Source organism: Oncorhynchus kisutch, linkage group LG13, assembly GCF_002021735.2.
Source record: "Oncorhynchus kisutch isolate 150728-3 linkage group LG13, Okis_V2, whole genome shotgun sequence".
Classification (NCBI taxonomy): domain Eukaryota; kingdom Metazoa; phylum Chordata; class Actinopteri; order Salmoniformes; family Salmonidae; genus Oncorhynchus; species Oncorhynchus kisutch.
The window spans coordinates 27,494,762-27,512,155 of record NC_034186.2 but is presented as its reverse complement, the minus strand read 5'-3'; the positions used below and the strand labels follow the sequence as shown (position 1 = coordinate 27,512,155).

General features: G+C 44.7%; 2 protein-coding genes across 6 annotated transcripts in view; both read left to right on the top strand.

The window, feature by feature from the left end:
• LOC109902681 (dimethylaniline monooxygenase [N-oxide-forming] 5) overlaps positions 1-7,148 on the top strand; it is a 30,273-nt gene extending 23,125 nt beyond the window's left edge. For all 4 annotated transcript variants that reach the window (XM_020499256.2, XM_020499257.2, XM_031785923.1 and 1 more), the window contains exons 6-12: positions 202-284; positions 1,050-1,166; positions 1,241-1,388; positions 1,473-1,680; positions 1,888-1,960; positions 4,576-4,777; positions 4,995-7,148. In XM_020499256.2, the coding sequence (XP_020354845.1) occupies positions 202-284; positions 1,050-1,166; positions 1,241-1,388; positions 1,473-1,680; positions 1,888-1,960; positions 4,576-4,777; positions 4,995-5,219 (1,056 nt within the window). In that variant the 3' untranslated portion in view covers positions 5,220-7,148. The remainder of the gene's footprint in view (positions 1-201; positions 285-1,049; positions 1,167-1,240; positions 1,389-1,472; positions 1,681-1,887; positions 1,961-4,575; positions 4,778-4,994) is intronic.
• A 1,412-nt stretch (positions 7,149-8,560) lies between these two features.
• The window catches only part of LOC109902996 (protein PRRC2C), a 55,037-nt gene continuing 46,203 nt past the window's right edge, over positions 8,561-17,394 (top strand). Inside the window, exons 1-5 of one of the 2 annotated variants that reach the window (XM_031785921.1) lie at positions 8,561-8,923; positions 13,288-13,457; positions 14,062-14,236; positions 14,379-14,629; positions 14,799-15,133. In XM_031785921.1, the coding sequence (XP_031641781.1) occupies positions 13,343-13,457; positions 14,062-14,236; positions 14,379-14,629; positions 14,799-15,133 (876 nt within the window). In that variant the 5' untranslated portion in view covers positions 8,561-8,923; positions 13,288-13,342. Of the gene's footprint in view, positions 8,924-11,096; positions 11,290-13,287; positions 13,458-14,061; positions 14,237-14,378; positions 14,630-14,798; positions 15,134-17,394 lie in introns of those variants that run through there. The other variant, XM_031785922.1, reaches the window with a different exon arrangement.

The window sequence follows — 17,394 nt, the reverse complement described above, 5'->3', positions numbered from 1 at the left end:
GGGCCAATATTGTCATATGCTCAGAGGTACTGAGATAAGATTGCAAACTTGGGCAGAAGTCTGAAACAGTAAAACAAGGCAAGTCCGTCTATCCAAGTACCATTTTATTATGTCAAAACATCCTCAGACCTCTCTGCCTGTCTTCGCCTTGTCCTCTTCCCTAATCTCTCCCATGCTCTTCCCCCCCACCTCTCTCTCCAGGTATTCCTCAGTACCAGGCGTGGGGCATGGATCCTCAACCGTGTGGGTCAACAAGGGGTGCCCATGGACTTTCAATTGAACAGGTAGATTGTCTGGAAATCACCTTTTTGCACCTTACACTTTAAAAACATTACAAATGCAAACGGTCTTCCTCCATCATTACTGATAAGAAATGATTGGACAGATGAAAGGAAGTGCTTGGTCGTAGATGTCACCTGTTTCAGAAACATGCCTGATCAATGGATTCCACTTGAAGGAGGTTGCGTTCCATCAGTAACGTACACTGAGTATACCAAACATTAGGAACACCTTCCTAATATTTTAGTTGCACCCCCCTTGCCCTCAGAACAGCCTCAATTTGTTGGGGCATGGACTCTACAAGGTGTCGAAAGCGTTCCACAGGGATGCTGGCCCATGTTGACTCCAACACTTCCCACAGTTGTCAAGTTGGCTGGATGTCCTTTGTGTGGTGGACTATTCTTGATACACAGGGGAAACTGTTGAGCGTGAAAAACACAGTAGTTTCGCAGTTCTTGACACAAACCAGTGCGTCTGGCACCTACTACCATACCCCATTCAAAGGCACTTACATTTTTTGTCTTACCCATTCACCCTCTGAATGGCACACATTCACAATCCATATCTCAATTGTCTCAAGGCTTAAAAGTCCTTCTTTAACCAGTCTCCTCCCTTTCACCTACACTGATTGAAGTGGATTTAACATGACATCTATAAGGGATCATAGCGTTTCCCTTTACTCACCTGGTCAGTCTACGTCATCGAAAGAGCAGGTGTTCTTCACGTTTTGTATACTCAGTGTAATCTAACATTGCGTTGGTTCTATTTAGAAGGGTGTTAAAGATGGCCCAGTCTGTACTGCCCTTTGGCCTGGTCTGCAGACTGGGAGAGAACAAAATCAACCAGAGATTCAACCACAGCCTCTACTCTCTACAGCCCAAACACAGGTAAGAACACACACACAAAGAAAGAAGAAAGAAAGAGAACGGAATATATTTGAAACCTGTTGTGTATGTCCCAGGCTGTTCAGCCAGCACCCTACAGTGAATGATGAGCTGCCCAACCGGATCCTGTCTGGCACAGTGCAGGTCAAACCCAACATCCGCAGGCTCCAGGGGTCCAGCATTGAGTTTGACGATGGAACCGTGGAGGACAACATAGACTTGGTGGTGCGTAACCAGACAGTCATATATACGCACACCCAAACGCACGCACAGTTTCCACCTTTCACCTGTCCATTACCTCATTTCCAGGTGTTTGCCACTGGCTACAACTTCTCCTTCCCCTTCCTACCGTCCAATATGCTGCCAGTTTCCGGGAACAAGGCCAATCTGTATAAGTACATGTTCCCTCCGGGGTTAGAGCGTCCCACACTGGTCGTTATAGGGCTGGTGCAGCCGCTTGGAGCCATCATGCCCATCTCTGAAATGCAGGCCCGATGGGCCACCAGGGTCTTCAAAGGTACGTCACTGTTATTTGACCAGACATTGGCCCACTTGTTTAACTTCCCGCTTTCTCTCTTTGTCTTGTTCCCACAAGCATACCTCTTTTCAGAAGGCACTTATAGTTCTTTAAAAAACAATCAAAATTACCCAATAGTCCCTTTGGTGCACTTATTTTGTCCAGAGCCATGCTGTATATCAGTTGGATTATCTGTTTCACCCACAGGGCTGAATAAGCTTCCCTCAATGGACTGCATGTTGAAGGACATTAAACACAAGGAGGAGACAATTGCCAAGAGGTACTGAGATTGATTTAGTAGATTTGAGGGGACAGGATAAGTTTAAGCAATATAATGATGGCTCCACCTACCTTTCTAATTGGATTTATGGAAGTTACCACCATATTGCTTGCACCTATTTAATAATGGCACCAGAGGGGATGGTTGCCGTTTTACTGGCTCCTAACCAACTGTGCTATTTCATCCCTTTTTTCTCCCCAATTTCATGGTATCCAATTGGTAGTAGTTACAGTCTTGTCTCCTCGCTGCAACTCCCGTAATGACTCGGGAGAGGCAAAGGTCGAGAGCCACACGTCCTCCGAAACACAACCCAACCAATCCCTAAATCCAATTAGAAACCGCACTGCTTCTTGACTCAATTGCCCATCCAACCCGGAAGCCAGCCGCACCAATGTGTCGGGGGAAACACCGTACACCTGGCGACCGTGTCAGCGCGCACTGTGCCTGGCTCTCCACAGGAGTCGCTAGTGCGCGATGAGACAAGGATATCCCTGCCGGCCAAACCCTCCCTTAACCCGGACGACACTGGGCCAATTGTGCGCCGCCGGCTGCGACAGAGCCTGGACTCGAACCCAGAATCTCTAGTGGCACGGATAGCACTGCGATGCAGTGCCTTAGACCACTGTGCCACTTGGGAGGCCCCAACTGTGCTATTTTGTTTGTTTTTTCGCATTGTTTAACTTATTTTGTACATAATGTTGCTGCTACCGTATCTTATGACCGAAAAGAGCTTCTGGACATCAGAACAGCAATTACTCACCTCGAACTGGACAAAGATTTTTTCTTTAACGAGTCTGACGCAAAGGATATACTGCTTTGTCAAGACAAGGCACAAATCCCAGTCATCAGCGTGAGGAAAAGACAGAGAAAAAAGGAGGAGGATGGCGGGGTGCATAGTAAGAATTTGCTGACGAGTAGGTAAACCACTACTACTCCCTGTATTATTGACCAACGTGCAATCATTGAAAAACAAACCGAACGATCTACGATTAAGACTATTCTACCAATGGGACATTAATAACTGTAATATCTTATGTTTCACTGAGAAGTGTCTGAACGACAACACGGATAATATAGTGCTGGCTGGCTTCTCCGTGCATCGGCAGGACAGAGCAGTTATGTCTGTGTGGGTGTGTGTCTATTTGTCAATAACTGCTGGTGCTCGATGTCTAATATTAAAGAAGTCTTGATGTATTGCTCGCCTGAGGTAGAATACCTCATGATAAGCTGTGGACCACAATATCTACCAAGAGTTCTCATCTATATTATTCATAGCCGTCTGTTTACCACCACAGACCGATGCTGGCACTAAGACAGGACTCAGCGAGCTGTATAAGGCCATAAGAAAACAAGAAAATGGTCATCCACAAGCGGCACTCCTAGTGGCAGCGGACTTTAATGCAGACAAACGTAAAACCATTTTACCTCATTTCTACCGGCATGTCACATGTGCAACCAGAGGGGGAAAAAAAACAACTTTAGACCACCTTTACTCCACACACAGAGATGCATACAATGCTCTCCTTCGCCCTCCATTTGGCAAATCTGACCATAATTCTATCCTCCTGCTTACAAGCAAAAACTAAAGCAGGAAGTACCAGTGACGAGCTCAATACGGAAGTGGTCAGATGCTACGCTACAGGACTGTTTTGCTAGCACAGACTGGAATATATTCAGGGATTCATCCCGCTATACCCTCCAACAAACAGGCAGTGTCAATACAAGACAAAGATTGAATCCTATTACACCGGCTCTAACGCTCGTCGGCTGTGGCAGGGTTTGAAATATCTTACGGAAAAACAAAGGGAAACCCAGCCGCGAGCTGCCCTGTGAAGCGAGCCTACCAGACAAGCTAAATGCCTTTTAGGCTCCGAGGCAAGCAACACTGAAGCATACATGAGAGCACCAGCTGTTCCGGACGATTGTGTGATCACTCTATATTTAAAATTTATTTTGCCTTTAGTTAACTAGGCAAGTCAGTTAAGAACAAATTCTTATTTTCAATGACGGCCTAGGAACAGTGGGTTAACTGCCTTGTTCAGGAGCAGAATAACATATTTTTACATTACCTTGTCAGTTCGGGGATTCAATCTTGCAACCAGAGGGATTACCAGGACGTGTACTCAAAGCATGCACCGGCCAACTGGCAAGTGTCTTCACTGACATTTTCAACCTCTCCCTGACTGAGTCTGTTCAAACAGACCACCATAGTCCCTATGCCCAAGAAAGCGAAGGTAACCTGCCTAAATGATTACCGCCCCGTAGCACTCACATCGGTAGCCATGAAGTGCTTTCAAAGGCTGGTCATGACTCACATCAACACCATCATGCCGGAAACCCTAGACCCACTTGTTCTGTCTGCTACTCTATGGCAAGCAGTACCGGAGCACCAAGTCTAGGACCAAAAAGCTCCTTAACAGCTTATATCCCCAAACCATAAGACAGTTAAAGTGAATCAAAGGGCCACCCTGACCATTTACATTGTTTTTACACTTCTGCTACTCGCTGTCTATCTAAAATTTGATTTGATTAGAAAGCCTGCTCCTTCAGATCTACAAAACACAGAGGGGGGCCTATGGGTTGTTTTTGGGCAGGGCCTAACTCTCCTGTCTCAGGTATGTGACCTCCCAGAGACACACCATCCAGGTGGATTACATTGACTACATGGACCAGATAGCTTACCAGGTGGGAGCGCGTCCCAGCCTCCTAGGGCTGTTGCTACGAGATCCTGGTGTGTGGCTGTGTGTGCTGCTGGGGCCATGCACCCCGTACCAGTACCGTCTGAGAGGGCCGGGACAGTGGGACGGGGCCCGACAGGTAGGGATGGGCCTACAGTGTATTAATACAAAAATATACTGCTGATAATGTTGTGTTTTCTGGTATTGATACAATCACTAAAATAAAGCTGAGCTTGAAATTCAGAACTAACTATTCATGTGTATTAATTTTCCCTATTTAAATGAATTTTCTTCGATACTGGCCTAAGTATTACTTGGGACATTAGAGAAACTGAAACATCTACCTCTCCCTCCAGGCCATCCTGACTACATGGGATCGGATGGCAGGAGCCCTGAAGACCAGGCCCTCGGACATCCCTGAGCCCAAGCAGAGTTCCTTACCCCTGACCCTAACCGTGGGGGCTGCTGCCCTGGCTCTGGGGTACTACTGGAACATACACAACCACCCATCCCTCCTCATCACCCTGGACCCCACCACCTGGCAGGACAAGATCAAACCATACCTGCCAGTGTTGTGGTAACCCACCAGGGATCAAACCCAGGCTGGGTGGCTAACACAGTCATGTTAGCCCACTATGCTAAAGCCTAGCCCTCAGCCATTCCACCTATTTATTCAATTCCAGTACAAGTACACAACCAGCTGTACTAGTGGTGGTATAGAACAAATATGTTTAAGGACTGAGAGTCCCAGAGTACTAGGTATTGTAAGACTGGTTTGGTTGACTAATGCCCATTAGCCCACTGAGCTAAAGCCAAGGAGGTCACCTCCGTTACACCAGGACAGTGACCTGAAACAAACTCATAATCCAGATGAGCTATTAACCAGAAATACAAAAATGCAATAGCAGGCAGCAATCACTAACCTTACTGTCTGTTAATTCATCTGCCAGGTCATCTTTGTGAAAGATGAGAGCTCTACCAACTAATCAGGGATCACCAATAATTCACAGAATGGATGCACAGAATTGGAAATAATACACTAATTTTGCACTATGCATTATCCACAGCCTGTTCTCATAATTGTTGAGATTCAATTTTACTTGATGCCACAGTGCCTTAGACTGATCAGATATATTATAATGTAATTTATTTTGTTCTATAATCTTATTTTCTAAATAGCAAAATGATTTTAGGAGAGTGTAGTGTAATACATTTTTGCCTTCATGTTTGGATTGGCTTTGAGTGTTACAAGTCTGTAATTCACTAATCTAGTCAAATGTATGCACACACTAACCTCTACCTTCTCCCTCCTTACGATGTACTGGTGACCATGATAAATGTCACCACTAAGTGCCTACTCCAGGAACATCTTTGCTATAAACCACTAAAGTGTGGCCCAGAGATGCATGGTGTCTGGATGTTTAAAGAGCCACTGAACACGCCGATTGGCACGTGTTCTTCTGATGCTCATTATAAAATGTTGATTTCTGGATCGATTGGGTGTTTGGTTAATTATGTTTGTCCCCCATGAGACACTGTAGATGCGGAAGCCTGTTTCACTTCCTCAAAATCCCCAGAATAAATAACGAAAGAAATCTGTAATTCATTTTGACATTTTTGATGAGGATGTTGCACAATTTTACATCTAATTAAAGGTGTTTGGTGCAGTAATTCTCAAGTAAAAAAAAATTGCAATGTGTTGTCTTATGTAAGCAAAGTTAGAGCTGCTGGGCAGGTCTGTCTCACTGTCAATGCTATTGGAGAGTGAGCAATCCACACAGCTGTTCACCCCATGTTAGTTGGCAAATGGACATCAAATCAAAACCCAAACTTTATTTACCCGTTGTGAAGCACAGATGGTCCAAACTCTGTTTTAGATGAGATGACTTTATGACAAATTATTTTACACTATATAGTCAATTTTGACACTAGATTAACTGTATCTTGCTAATTTGTTGTCACATAGGCTGTTTTCAAAGGGTTTTGTTGCTTTTTAAAGGCAGTCACACTTTAAAGCTAGAATCCTTAGTTGCTACATCCTATTTTTGACTAATTAAATGTACCCATTATATTCAAGAATAAATTTAGAAATGCCTCGCGCTTACTTCAAATGTCGTACCCAATCCAAACCCAAAATACAAGCAAATTTTACTCATTTTGTAAACAATGCATATTTAAACAAACACTGTGTAGCCTCAACATTTTTAAAACGTTCATTTTGATTTCATGGATGTTCAGTCTATGCATCCTCGGTCTATGATTTGAGAGCGGTTACATTTCTCTGGGCCCATCCCTCAGGTTTTTTCCAAAACTGAAGCAGGGTGCTGACTTTGCTATTGTTTCATTTAAGGATTCTAGGTTTAATATCTTTGTAATGTATGTTTTTTAGCCCAGCAACATTTACTTTGTTGGGCTTAATAACATTTTAATGTAATACTATGGGATGAAAACAAGTTATGAATTTGAAACATTGTAGAATAGATTCAAAAATAAAAAATGAATGACATTTGCCTTAGCCTCTCAGCCCACTATGTAAACAGTTATTGCTTTCGGGGATCCTTGGGACGGCCCTACCTTAAACAGTAACCTTCTCCCCTACCGTAGCCCTACCGTAACCATTTAAAAAGCCAACTTCAATGCACGTCAGAATTGGGACATCCCAAGGATGCCGGATAGCAAGGACCCAAAAGTGGTGGAAAAAGTACCCAATTGTCATACTTGAGTAAAAGTAAAGATACCTTCATAGAAAATGACTCAAGTAAAAGTGAGTCACCTGGTAAAATACTACTTGAGGAAAAGTATTTGGTTTTAAATATACTTAAGTATCAAAAGTAAAAGTATAAATAATTTCAAATTCCTTAAGTAAACCAGACTGCACAATGTTCTTGTTTTGTTTAATAAAAAGTACATTACTTTCTTTTGGAATGTAGTGAAGTAAAAGTAGTCAAGAATATACATAGTAAAGTCAAATACAGATACCCCCAAAAAACAACTTAAGTAGTATTTTTACTGAAGTACGTTATACCACTGGGGCACAATGTAAACCACAAGCCTCATCCCCAGACTGCAAACAATCTTTGGCTGTCTGTCTTAGAGAAACAACCACCCTAACTGTACATAGGGTGTTATCAGCTGTGGGGCTAATGATGCATAGCTGAGCTACAGTAGGGTTCCAAGACAAGCACTCCAAACAATTTGATCCAGCTAGAAGTTGCCCTTAAACACTGATCTAAAATCTGTTTCTTCTCACAACACCATCCTTACCCTTAATTCTTTGTGAGGGGAAATGCTAAACTGAACTGACATCAGTGGTTAAAAGGCCTGAATCTATCTGCTCACCTGTGGCGTCATCAAAAATGATCTATTATATTGACAAGATAGCCGAGTGACCGCTCTAACAAAATAAATGCATGTCCTCAATGATTGAAGTCAGACGAGATCAGGTAGGACAATTCTAGCCAATGAGAGGGCAGATATGCGTGGAAACTCCGAAATTAGGAGGTCAAATCATGACGTCGGTGATCTTCAGGTCAGAAAATCGGAGCTCTATGTATTTTTTATTATTTAACTAGGCAAGTCAGTTAAGAACAAATTCTTATTTACAACGAGTTCCCAGCGGTTTTGAACTTGGCATAATTCGTTTTTCTCAAAGTTGCCGGAATGCCACGTGTATCCACTTATCAGTACATTTGTAACAGGCTCAACATTACGAAACTTCTATTCGTTCAAATAAGCGTCGCGTAATTCGATACTCAGACCACCATACAAAAGAGCGTCTCTCTTAACAGATTTTGTACATAGTAAATTCACTCGATTCGCGTCTTTCTCTGGCTTCATCCTACTCCCAAAACTGTCGCTCTGCAGCCGCCGTCTTCTGTGCGTGATGACGTCAGACACCCGTGGACTGGCGGTCTGCCATCTTTGATTGTGAGACAGGCCGCGGCGCAAGCAGCACTCAACGAGAGCAGCACTGTCTCACACGAGATAACGGGTGGGCAAAGAAAAAGACAGAAACACAAATCGTGACCCTCTTAACGTCCAAACAACGGTGGAGACCCCGGGAAAGAAGAAAGGGCACCGTGTTGGCCCAGAATAGATTTGAGGCCCGTGCAAGTCGAGAGGAAATGGTTGGATGCTAGCTACTGTACCACGCTAGTTACCTAACTAGCTATCGTTAGCAAGCTAGACAGTTTTTGTAATCCGCCGGCCACACACTCGGCTTGGATACTAAAAAACAAGCCGAACCCAGACGACATACTAGAAGAAGAGAGACCGACGGTGACAGGTTGGTCGCCATGTCAAGAATTGTCTAGCTAGTTCGTGGTGAAAAGCAGGTTAGGAGGTGTGATGGTGTACGCTAGCTACGTTGGCCACTTAGCTAGCACTGTACGTCCACTGGGAAAAAGCCGAATGTGATGATGATGATTGCGATTTAAGAATTGAAACTGATCTTTGACTCTTCAACTACTTAACCCACCATGCTGCAGTATCGTGTAAATCTGAACGATTGCAGCCAAATAGTATTCTACTAGTTTAGAATCATGTTTGATATCGTTAATTTGTGTTCGATTGTTTTGGGCTAGAAAAGGCGCCGGGACGATGTGACCCATCATGTCTCAACCTAAATCTGAGCCATCAAACCATCGGCCTGCCCGTTACGGTGAACCAGTTAGGCTACAATTTGACCAGTTAGCTAGCTGCACCGATATTTTAATACAATCTCCAAGCCTTGAACTATTGCTAAAATAAAAAAGCACTGCTAGAGGTTTGAACACGTTACATCGACATTTCTTTGTGTTTTGGGCGTGACAGCGTCGGTGGTCCCCAGTTTAAAAATGTACAACAAAAAAAGATTAACCTATAAACATCCTCTCTAGACAACTCGGAATACATTTACCCAGACAGTTGGCAACCACAGTCCACAGGTCTTTAACATTTCCGGTTGACCGTGATCCTGTCTTCTGGACAAGGCCATTAGTAAATTATATGAACCAAAATCCGTGTTGATTACCTCTGCTACCATTGATTCCGATCACTGACAACGCAGGTATTTATTGTGTTCTCTGGTGTGACTGGTATGCAAATGACCAGGCATTTGACCTGGTCATGAGTGTGGTGAGGAGATGAGTGAGCATGTGCAGCGTGTCAGAGGAGATTGGCTTAGGAAACAGTCCAAAGTGAATCGACCTACCTGTCTTTCCGAATCCCCAGAGTGGGCCAGATGACGCCATTTCATAGGAACGTGAATTTATCCACTTAAATTGATATTGATTTTAAAAAGTCAGCACATGGGAGGAGATAGAGGGATAGTCTCATACTGATCCTGGTACCAAGTTCCAACCAAAAGCCACACCACCCTGCTGTGTGCCCGCAGTGTATAGTTCACCCGCAAGTCAAACTTTGATGTTAAATCCTCAAAAGGGGTCCATAGTCCAGCTTATTCCATATTCAAATCCATCTGTTTTGTATAAAAAACAGCAGGCTTTAGTCCCCAATGACTGGGAAAATATTTAGAAACCATCTAATTCCATCTACCTACAGACTGGACGATATTGATGTTCCCTCCTCCCAAGAGGCTGCAGCTCAATATAACTTATTATGGGATGAATTTCAATAGTCTAAAGTGGCTTCCTCGCTGCGTCTCCTGTCGCTCGTGTCCACTTATCTGAAAACAGGATGATAGAAGCAAAATGGCGGATTAATCCCATTTAGGGATTTCAGATAATTCTAGGTGTGTTGTGGCCCTCTGTTCCATGGCTATCTGTTGACTACTGTTGTATCTCTGTGAGAGGTGACTCAGCTGCTATCCACCTCAGGTGGCACAGTGCACACAATCTTGGGTCTGTATGTAGCTTCCTCCCATGGGGGCCATCTCGGTAGTCTAATGCTGCGTTTAGACGAGACATGCAAAACCCTTCATAACAGTCGGCATAGCGTGACAAGAAAGTAAGAAAATTGGTGAAGGAAAAAGCGAGCCAGGACGACATTATGCGTTGCTATTGTGATTTCGGTAAACAATCAGTGCAAATCAACCTCCAGGGGGAAAAATCGCTATGACGAAAGTGGAAATATTCCATAAGTCCCGTCTACCATGGCGGCTGACTGCATTCACCGCCAGCCTCAACGGCATTTACCTTTGTGCTCTCATTAAAAATGATGACATCCGGTTTGCCGTCTACCTCATACCAACTAACTGCAGCATAAAGCACAGGTGTCAAACTCATTCCTCGGAGGGCCGAGTGTCTGCGGCTTTTCGCACTTCCTTTGTACTTAATAGTTGAATTTAGGTCTCTAATTAATAATGAACTCACCTGCTTGTCTAGGTTTTAATTGAAAGGAAAACCCAAAACCCTGCAGACCCTAGGCCCTCAATGGAAGGATTATGACACCCCTGGTCTAAAGGTTTCCTTTCCTTGTTTTCTTTACCCTCATTTACAGAGATCTGAATGTACTTGAAGGCAAGGAACAAATCAGGATATCTTCTTTCTGCCTAGAGGTCACATCCCATTCCTGAGCCTTCTGCGCCTCTTTTTCATCTCCGCTCTCCCTGGAGGCAAAAGGCCATGGTTGGAGTTCTAAGGGATATATATATGTGTTAAGGACTTGACAGAGTAGGGGAACAATGTATGGCTGGAGACCTGGCAGATAGAGGTGAGGGCTAAACAAGGTATGACTTGGGGGCTGTTCAGGTTTATGGGGGGGGGGGGGGGTTATGACAATCAGAGGAGCAGAATGTCTGTTTAGGCTGCTTTGTCCTTGTGACTCACACTCTGTCCTTGATTGACTCTGTCCCTTTCTGGGGTCTCTCCCTTGTGGCTGTGGCACACGTAGGGGCTGGCCTTCCCTGTGGAGGAAGTGTCTCTGCTTATCTCTCACTCTTGCCTCCCCTCTCCCAGGCGGTCTGCGTTCTTTGCTAGCAGACGTGTGCCAGTTTAGTGTGGCTAGGAGGGTGTCAGCGCAGTGTGCCTGTTTGTGACTTTGCTTTTGCTCATACAATCAGTTTGCCCACTGCCTAGAGCAGGGGTATTCAACTGTTACCCTATGAGGTCCGGAGCCTGCTGTTTTTCTGTTCTACTTGATACTTAATTGCACCCAACTGGTGTCCCAGGTCTAAATCAGTCCCTGGTTAGAGGGGAAAAAAATCAAAAACACAATGGAACTACCGGAGTTTAGGAAATATCTATTACATTTCGGGTTGTTGAACTTTTACTGTAATCGTGAAAGCTTTTGAATTTTGAATGTAAGAGATCTGCAACAACAATTAGTGGGTCCTGCTCTACCATTTGGCCATTCATTTATATCAGAGTATCTTCCATCAGCATTATGTAGGAGTGATGCCACCCACCAGAAGTCATTGAGCATTTGGGAAACAGCACTGTTAGCCTCCGTGCTGTGCTGTTAGCTGCCCTGGCCCCCACCATGCTCAAACATCGCTCCTCCATCAATTATGAATGGCTCCCGGCCGTTAGGCAGCACAGCCGCATGGCTCAACAAAGGCTGCTCTCTTAGGGCCCGTCGGCATGGCAACACGACATGCCCCATTGAGTGGAGAGAAGCCATTGTGATGGAGAGGTGTAGAGTCTCTCCTTGTCAAGTCATTCCGTCACTCTGAAGAGCTGTGGAGTTACCTTCATTCTCTCTCCCCCCCTTTTCTCTCTCCCCCTACCCGCTCATTTCCCCCATAGCTACCTGATGATGACATCTATCTATATAGTTAGCTAGCTAACTATAGCTACTGAAACAGATTGTCATTTTGTTTTTGGGGAAGAACATTGTTTGCATCCATGAGCTAGATAGCTTTTTTTTATGACCAGCACTGTAGGTGCACGAGACAACTTTACCAGCATCATAGCATACGTATTGATGAATCATTGTGACATATGAAATACGAGTTTTACGTAATAATTACGTAAAACATCTATGAGCGCGTTAAATTGTGACTTGCAGTCACATTCAGGTCCTGATTGGTCAACAAACTTATTTGACAAGTCAAATAGTGTTAAATGGTATATTTTTTGACACATAAAGACCCAAACGGCGTTCCATAGAAATCCTGGTTGAGAATGAAACGACTGAACAAATGAACAGCACAGCAAGTAAATGAAAGAAATAGGTTTTGATTATGTTTCTACTGGTAATGGGGACATGTGTAAATGCCAACAAAATAACTATTTTGTGTGTGTAACCTTTATTTAACTAAGCAAGTTAGTAACAACACATTCTTATTTACAATGAGGGCTAAACCCGGACGACACTGGGCCAATTGTGCGTCGCCCTATGGGACTACCAATCACGGCCGGATGTGATGCAGCCTGGATTTGAACCAGGGACTGTAGTGATGCCTCTTGCACTGAGATGCAGTGCCTTAGACCGCTGCGTCCATGTGTGTGTTTAACTATTTAACTGTACTAGAATGCTTAAGGCTGCTGAAATGTTAAATATTGATTGACGGTATCAGTTTTTTTTTTTGTCAAGGAAAATATTGGATATCAGTATCGGCCAAAATGTCATATTGGTGCATCACTCATCTGAATACTTTCCGAATGCACTGTATATTATATACATTTTCTGTTACAATGTTACAATGTGAATGTCATTGTAAAAATTCTGTGTTGCACTTTTTTGAATAAAGTTTGATTTGTATTGCAGGAGGCTGGTTCTGGGGGTGAGACCAGAGGACCAGACTCAATGAGTTTCCAGCGAAATGTCAGAGAAGTCAGGGCAGAGCACCAAGGCAAAGGATGGCAAGACCAAGTATGCAACCCTTAGCCTCTTCAACACGTACAAGGGCAAGTCTCTGGAGACCCAGAAAACTGCAGGTACGTTCGTGCTTCCCAACACGCACACATTTTCTTTTCTTTTCAACATCTCATTGTAAAATGTTTGCCTCTCCTTGTGGCTAGAGGCCAGTTTGGGTTTGTCCATAATGCAGGGATGCGAACTCGTTGCTTTTCAGCAATATTTGCAGTTTTGATCTGAAAATAGACCATTCACGTGAATCGTGTAGATCTGAAGAAGAATTTTTTTAAAATCGTGGGAAATCCAAAACCTGGAGAAACGGAATTTGGGCTACAAAAATAAATAAAAAATCTCCCCTATGTATTCCTGTCCGGGGAGACTGAGATGATTATCATATCATGATAAACCTTAAACGCAGACCAAAGAACCCTACTCCCCACCCCAGGACACAATTTTCTGTCTATGGTGGTTTGGAAGTAAACAGTTTTGAGATTAATCAAATGTGTATTATATACATGACTTATTCTCAAAAAATAGGCCCCAAAAAAATCACACTGACTGGTCACACGTTTCCGCACAATTCATTTTCTGCCTTTTTGGGTCCTCATCATTTTCATCCCTGGAATTAATGTGATTATGTAAACTGCTCCTTGCTTAATGTCAATGTTTCATGCCCTCGTCCAGTGGCTGCCAGACATGGGCTCCAGAGTTTGGGTAAGGTTGCTGTCAGTCGGCGCATGCCCCCCCCTGCCAACCTGCCCAGCCTGAAGGCAGAGAACAAGGGCAACGACCCCAACGTTAACATTGTCCCCAAGGACGGCAGCGGCTGGGCCTCCAGACCTGAGGGAGGAGACGAGAGGTGAGATACCAGGGCTGTCCCTTACTGGGTCTCTACATACACTGTTACTAGGTCATAGTTATTTCTGCCTTTAGGTTGTTTCTCAGCCCTAATAATAAACAACTACTTTCCACGATCCCCCCCTTTGTGTTGTGTGTATCAGGCAGTCCGATACCCCCCCACCCCAGCCTAACCCAGGGCCCCCCCAACCCCCAGAGGTCTTGTCCTCTATAGGGTGCAGCAGATCCTGGGCCAACAGCAAGCCACCGCCACCACAGCTAGATGGAGGAGCCCCTCGTGTGAGCAGCCAGTTCCACCAGGAGTTCCCCAGTTTGCAGGCGGCTGGAGAGTCGGAGAAAGGGGAGGGGCAGGAGGAAGAGCCTTATGGACCTGGACCCAGCCTCCGACCTCAGAGTACGAACACACACTCACATAACCACACACACATTCCCCAGTCTGTCCTTAGAACATGAGCGTTGCACTCTTCTACCCGCTAACTGATGGACTAAATTACCGACCCAAAGATTGTTACCCTACCATAGAAATGACTGGCCTGTGTTGTCTTGTCTCCGCTCCCCTATAGATGTTGGTAGTTGGCGCGAGGGCGGGGGAAAGAATCTGACCACCTCAGCTAGCCCTTCTGAGATGGACAGCTGTGGGCCAGAGGAGGGAGGGGCAGCTCTCAGCACCCCCTCACCCCCTGGGGAGGTGGAGGAGAGAGGCAGGGTGCCCCCTAATGAGAAGAAAGAGGTCAGGGAGAGGCTGCCCCTGTCTGCCAAGCCTGCACCCCTCTCCTCTCAGCCCAAGCTACAACCCCCCTCTGTTCCAGCCCAGCCTAAACTCAATGGTGGCCAGCAGGCCCCTGCCGGTGTGCCTCCCCAGTTCCACCCCCAGTTCAGGGGCATGATGCCACCCTACGTAAGTAATGGACTGATTATTGATTTTTACTTGCTATTAATTTATAATGCCTGGCCACTTGATTCAGTTCCTGGTCGAACATGATTGTTTTCCTCCTTAACGGCCCATTCACAAACAAGGACATTTGTCAAAACTAACATAATGTGCACACAATTTGAATATATGTTAATTATATGTGAAGGAAAATGATAAACAAAGATTTACACTTTTTCTTTCACCTCGTATAAGCGGCCAAAAGCTGACGTTCGTTAGCATTCTCATTAGCTTGGACTGGGTGGGTATTGCTAGTTAGCATATTAGACTATCTGATGGTCGTTATCAATGCAGGCTCTACCCCTTTTCTGTTGAAGATCAGCACTTGAAATGGCAATGTTGTTAGACAAGGAATATCAATGACAAACAGTGCAAAAATGTTTTATGTAGATAACATTTGGATAATTGCAATCTGTTGTGACAAAGACCGAGGTAGATAACCCACCCAGTCAAAGCCTATGAGAATGCTAATGAATATTGGCTTCAGTGCTTATACTACATGAAATGCTTACTTACAAGCCCTTTCCCAACAAAGCAGAGTTAAAAAGTAAGAACTTGTTGCAAAAGGGAAATGGTAACACAACAACGAGACTATATACAAGGAGTACCTAGTCAATGTGCAGGGGTACGGGGTAATTGAGGCAGAATGTACATGTATGTAAGGGTAAAAGTGACTAGGCAATCAGGATAGAAAATAGAGTAGCAGCAGCATATGTAACGATTGTGAAGTGTGTCTCTGAGTGTGTGTGAGCATATGTGGTGTGTGTGTGTCTAAGGCGCTACAGAGGGTAGGGCACATTCACTGGAGTGTGCATAGAGCTGGTGCAAGAGAGTCAGTACATATTTAAAGGGGGTCGATGCAAATAGTCAGGGGAGCCATTTGATTAACTGTTCAGCAGTCTTATGGCTTTGTGGTAGAAGCTGTTCAGACGCCTTGTCGCTTCGGTACCACTTGCCGTGCGGTAGCGGAGAGAACAGTCTATGACACCGCCTGGTATAGATGTCCTGGATGGAAAGGAACTCGGCCCCAGTGATGTACTGGGCCGTACGCACTACCCTCTGTAGCGCCTTAGTCGGATGCCAAGCAGTTGCCATACCAGGCAGTGATGCAGGCAGTCAAGATGCTCTCAATGGTGCAGCAGTGGAACTTGTAAGGATCTGAAGGTCCATGCCAAGTCTTTTCAGCCTCCTAAAAGGGGGAAGAGGCGATGTTGTGCCCTCTTTACGACTGTGTTTGGGTGTTTGGACTATGATGGGTTCTTAATGATGTGACATTTAAACTGCCTTTTTATCGATAAAATTCCACGTCCATTCGCAGAATAATGGTCCTATTACGTATGTATGACCTCCAGGGCCGGGTAATTCATTTATATCTACCGCGGCCCTTCAGACACAGAACGCGGTACAGTAAGTAACATGTCTGTAATTGATACATTTTCAGACAATAAAAATAGAATTCAACAGTAGAATTCTGCTCCGGCATAAAGTTCTGTATTGTTTCCCCGACCACAGCAAACGTTGCTGATTGATGTGCTGCTGTGTTTATGCAGTTTTTTAGGTGTGCTTTCTATCGACTAAAAGTCTTGGTAAGTTACAATTTTTAACTTAAATTTAAATAACTTTTTTAGGAAATAGGGATCTGCGCGCATGCAGTCTAGGATTGACAGTTCTGGTTGCTTAGTGATGGAAGTTAGTCCTGCTTCAGCAGCGGCATTACTTTACAGACAAGAAAAATGTAGTTCATATCTCCAGAGAAAGTTTCGTGTCAGCATTTAAAAAGCCGTAGGGCTTTCCGAGTGGCGCAGTGGTCTAAGGCAATGCATCGCAATCATCTCTACGGACCCGGGTTCGATTCTGTGTTGTAGCTGGCCACGACCGGGAGACACATGAGGCGGTGGGCCTTGTCCCATTGCGCTCTGGCAACTCCTTGTGGTGGTCCGGGCACATGCATGCTGACATGCTCGCCAGTTGTACAGTGTTTCCTCCGACACGTTGGTACGGCTGGCTTCCGGGTTAAGCGAGCAGGGTGTCAAAAAGCAGTGCTTCCTGGCTGGGTCGTGTGTCGGAGGACGACCTTCGCCTCTCCCGAGTCCATACCATGGAACAAGACTGTAGCTACCAATTGATATCATAATATTGGGGAGAAAAATGGGTAAAAAGTTCATACACAAATATCCAGTAAAAATAAACGTAGTAGAACCTACCCTAACGGACAAACAAACATGCTG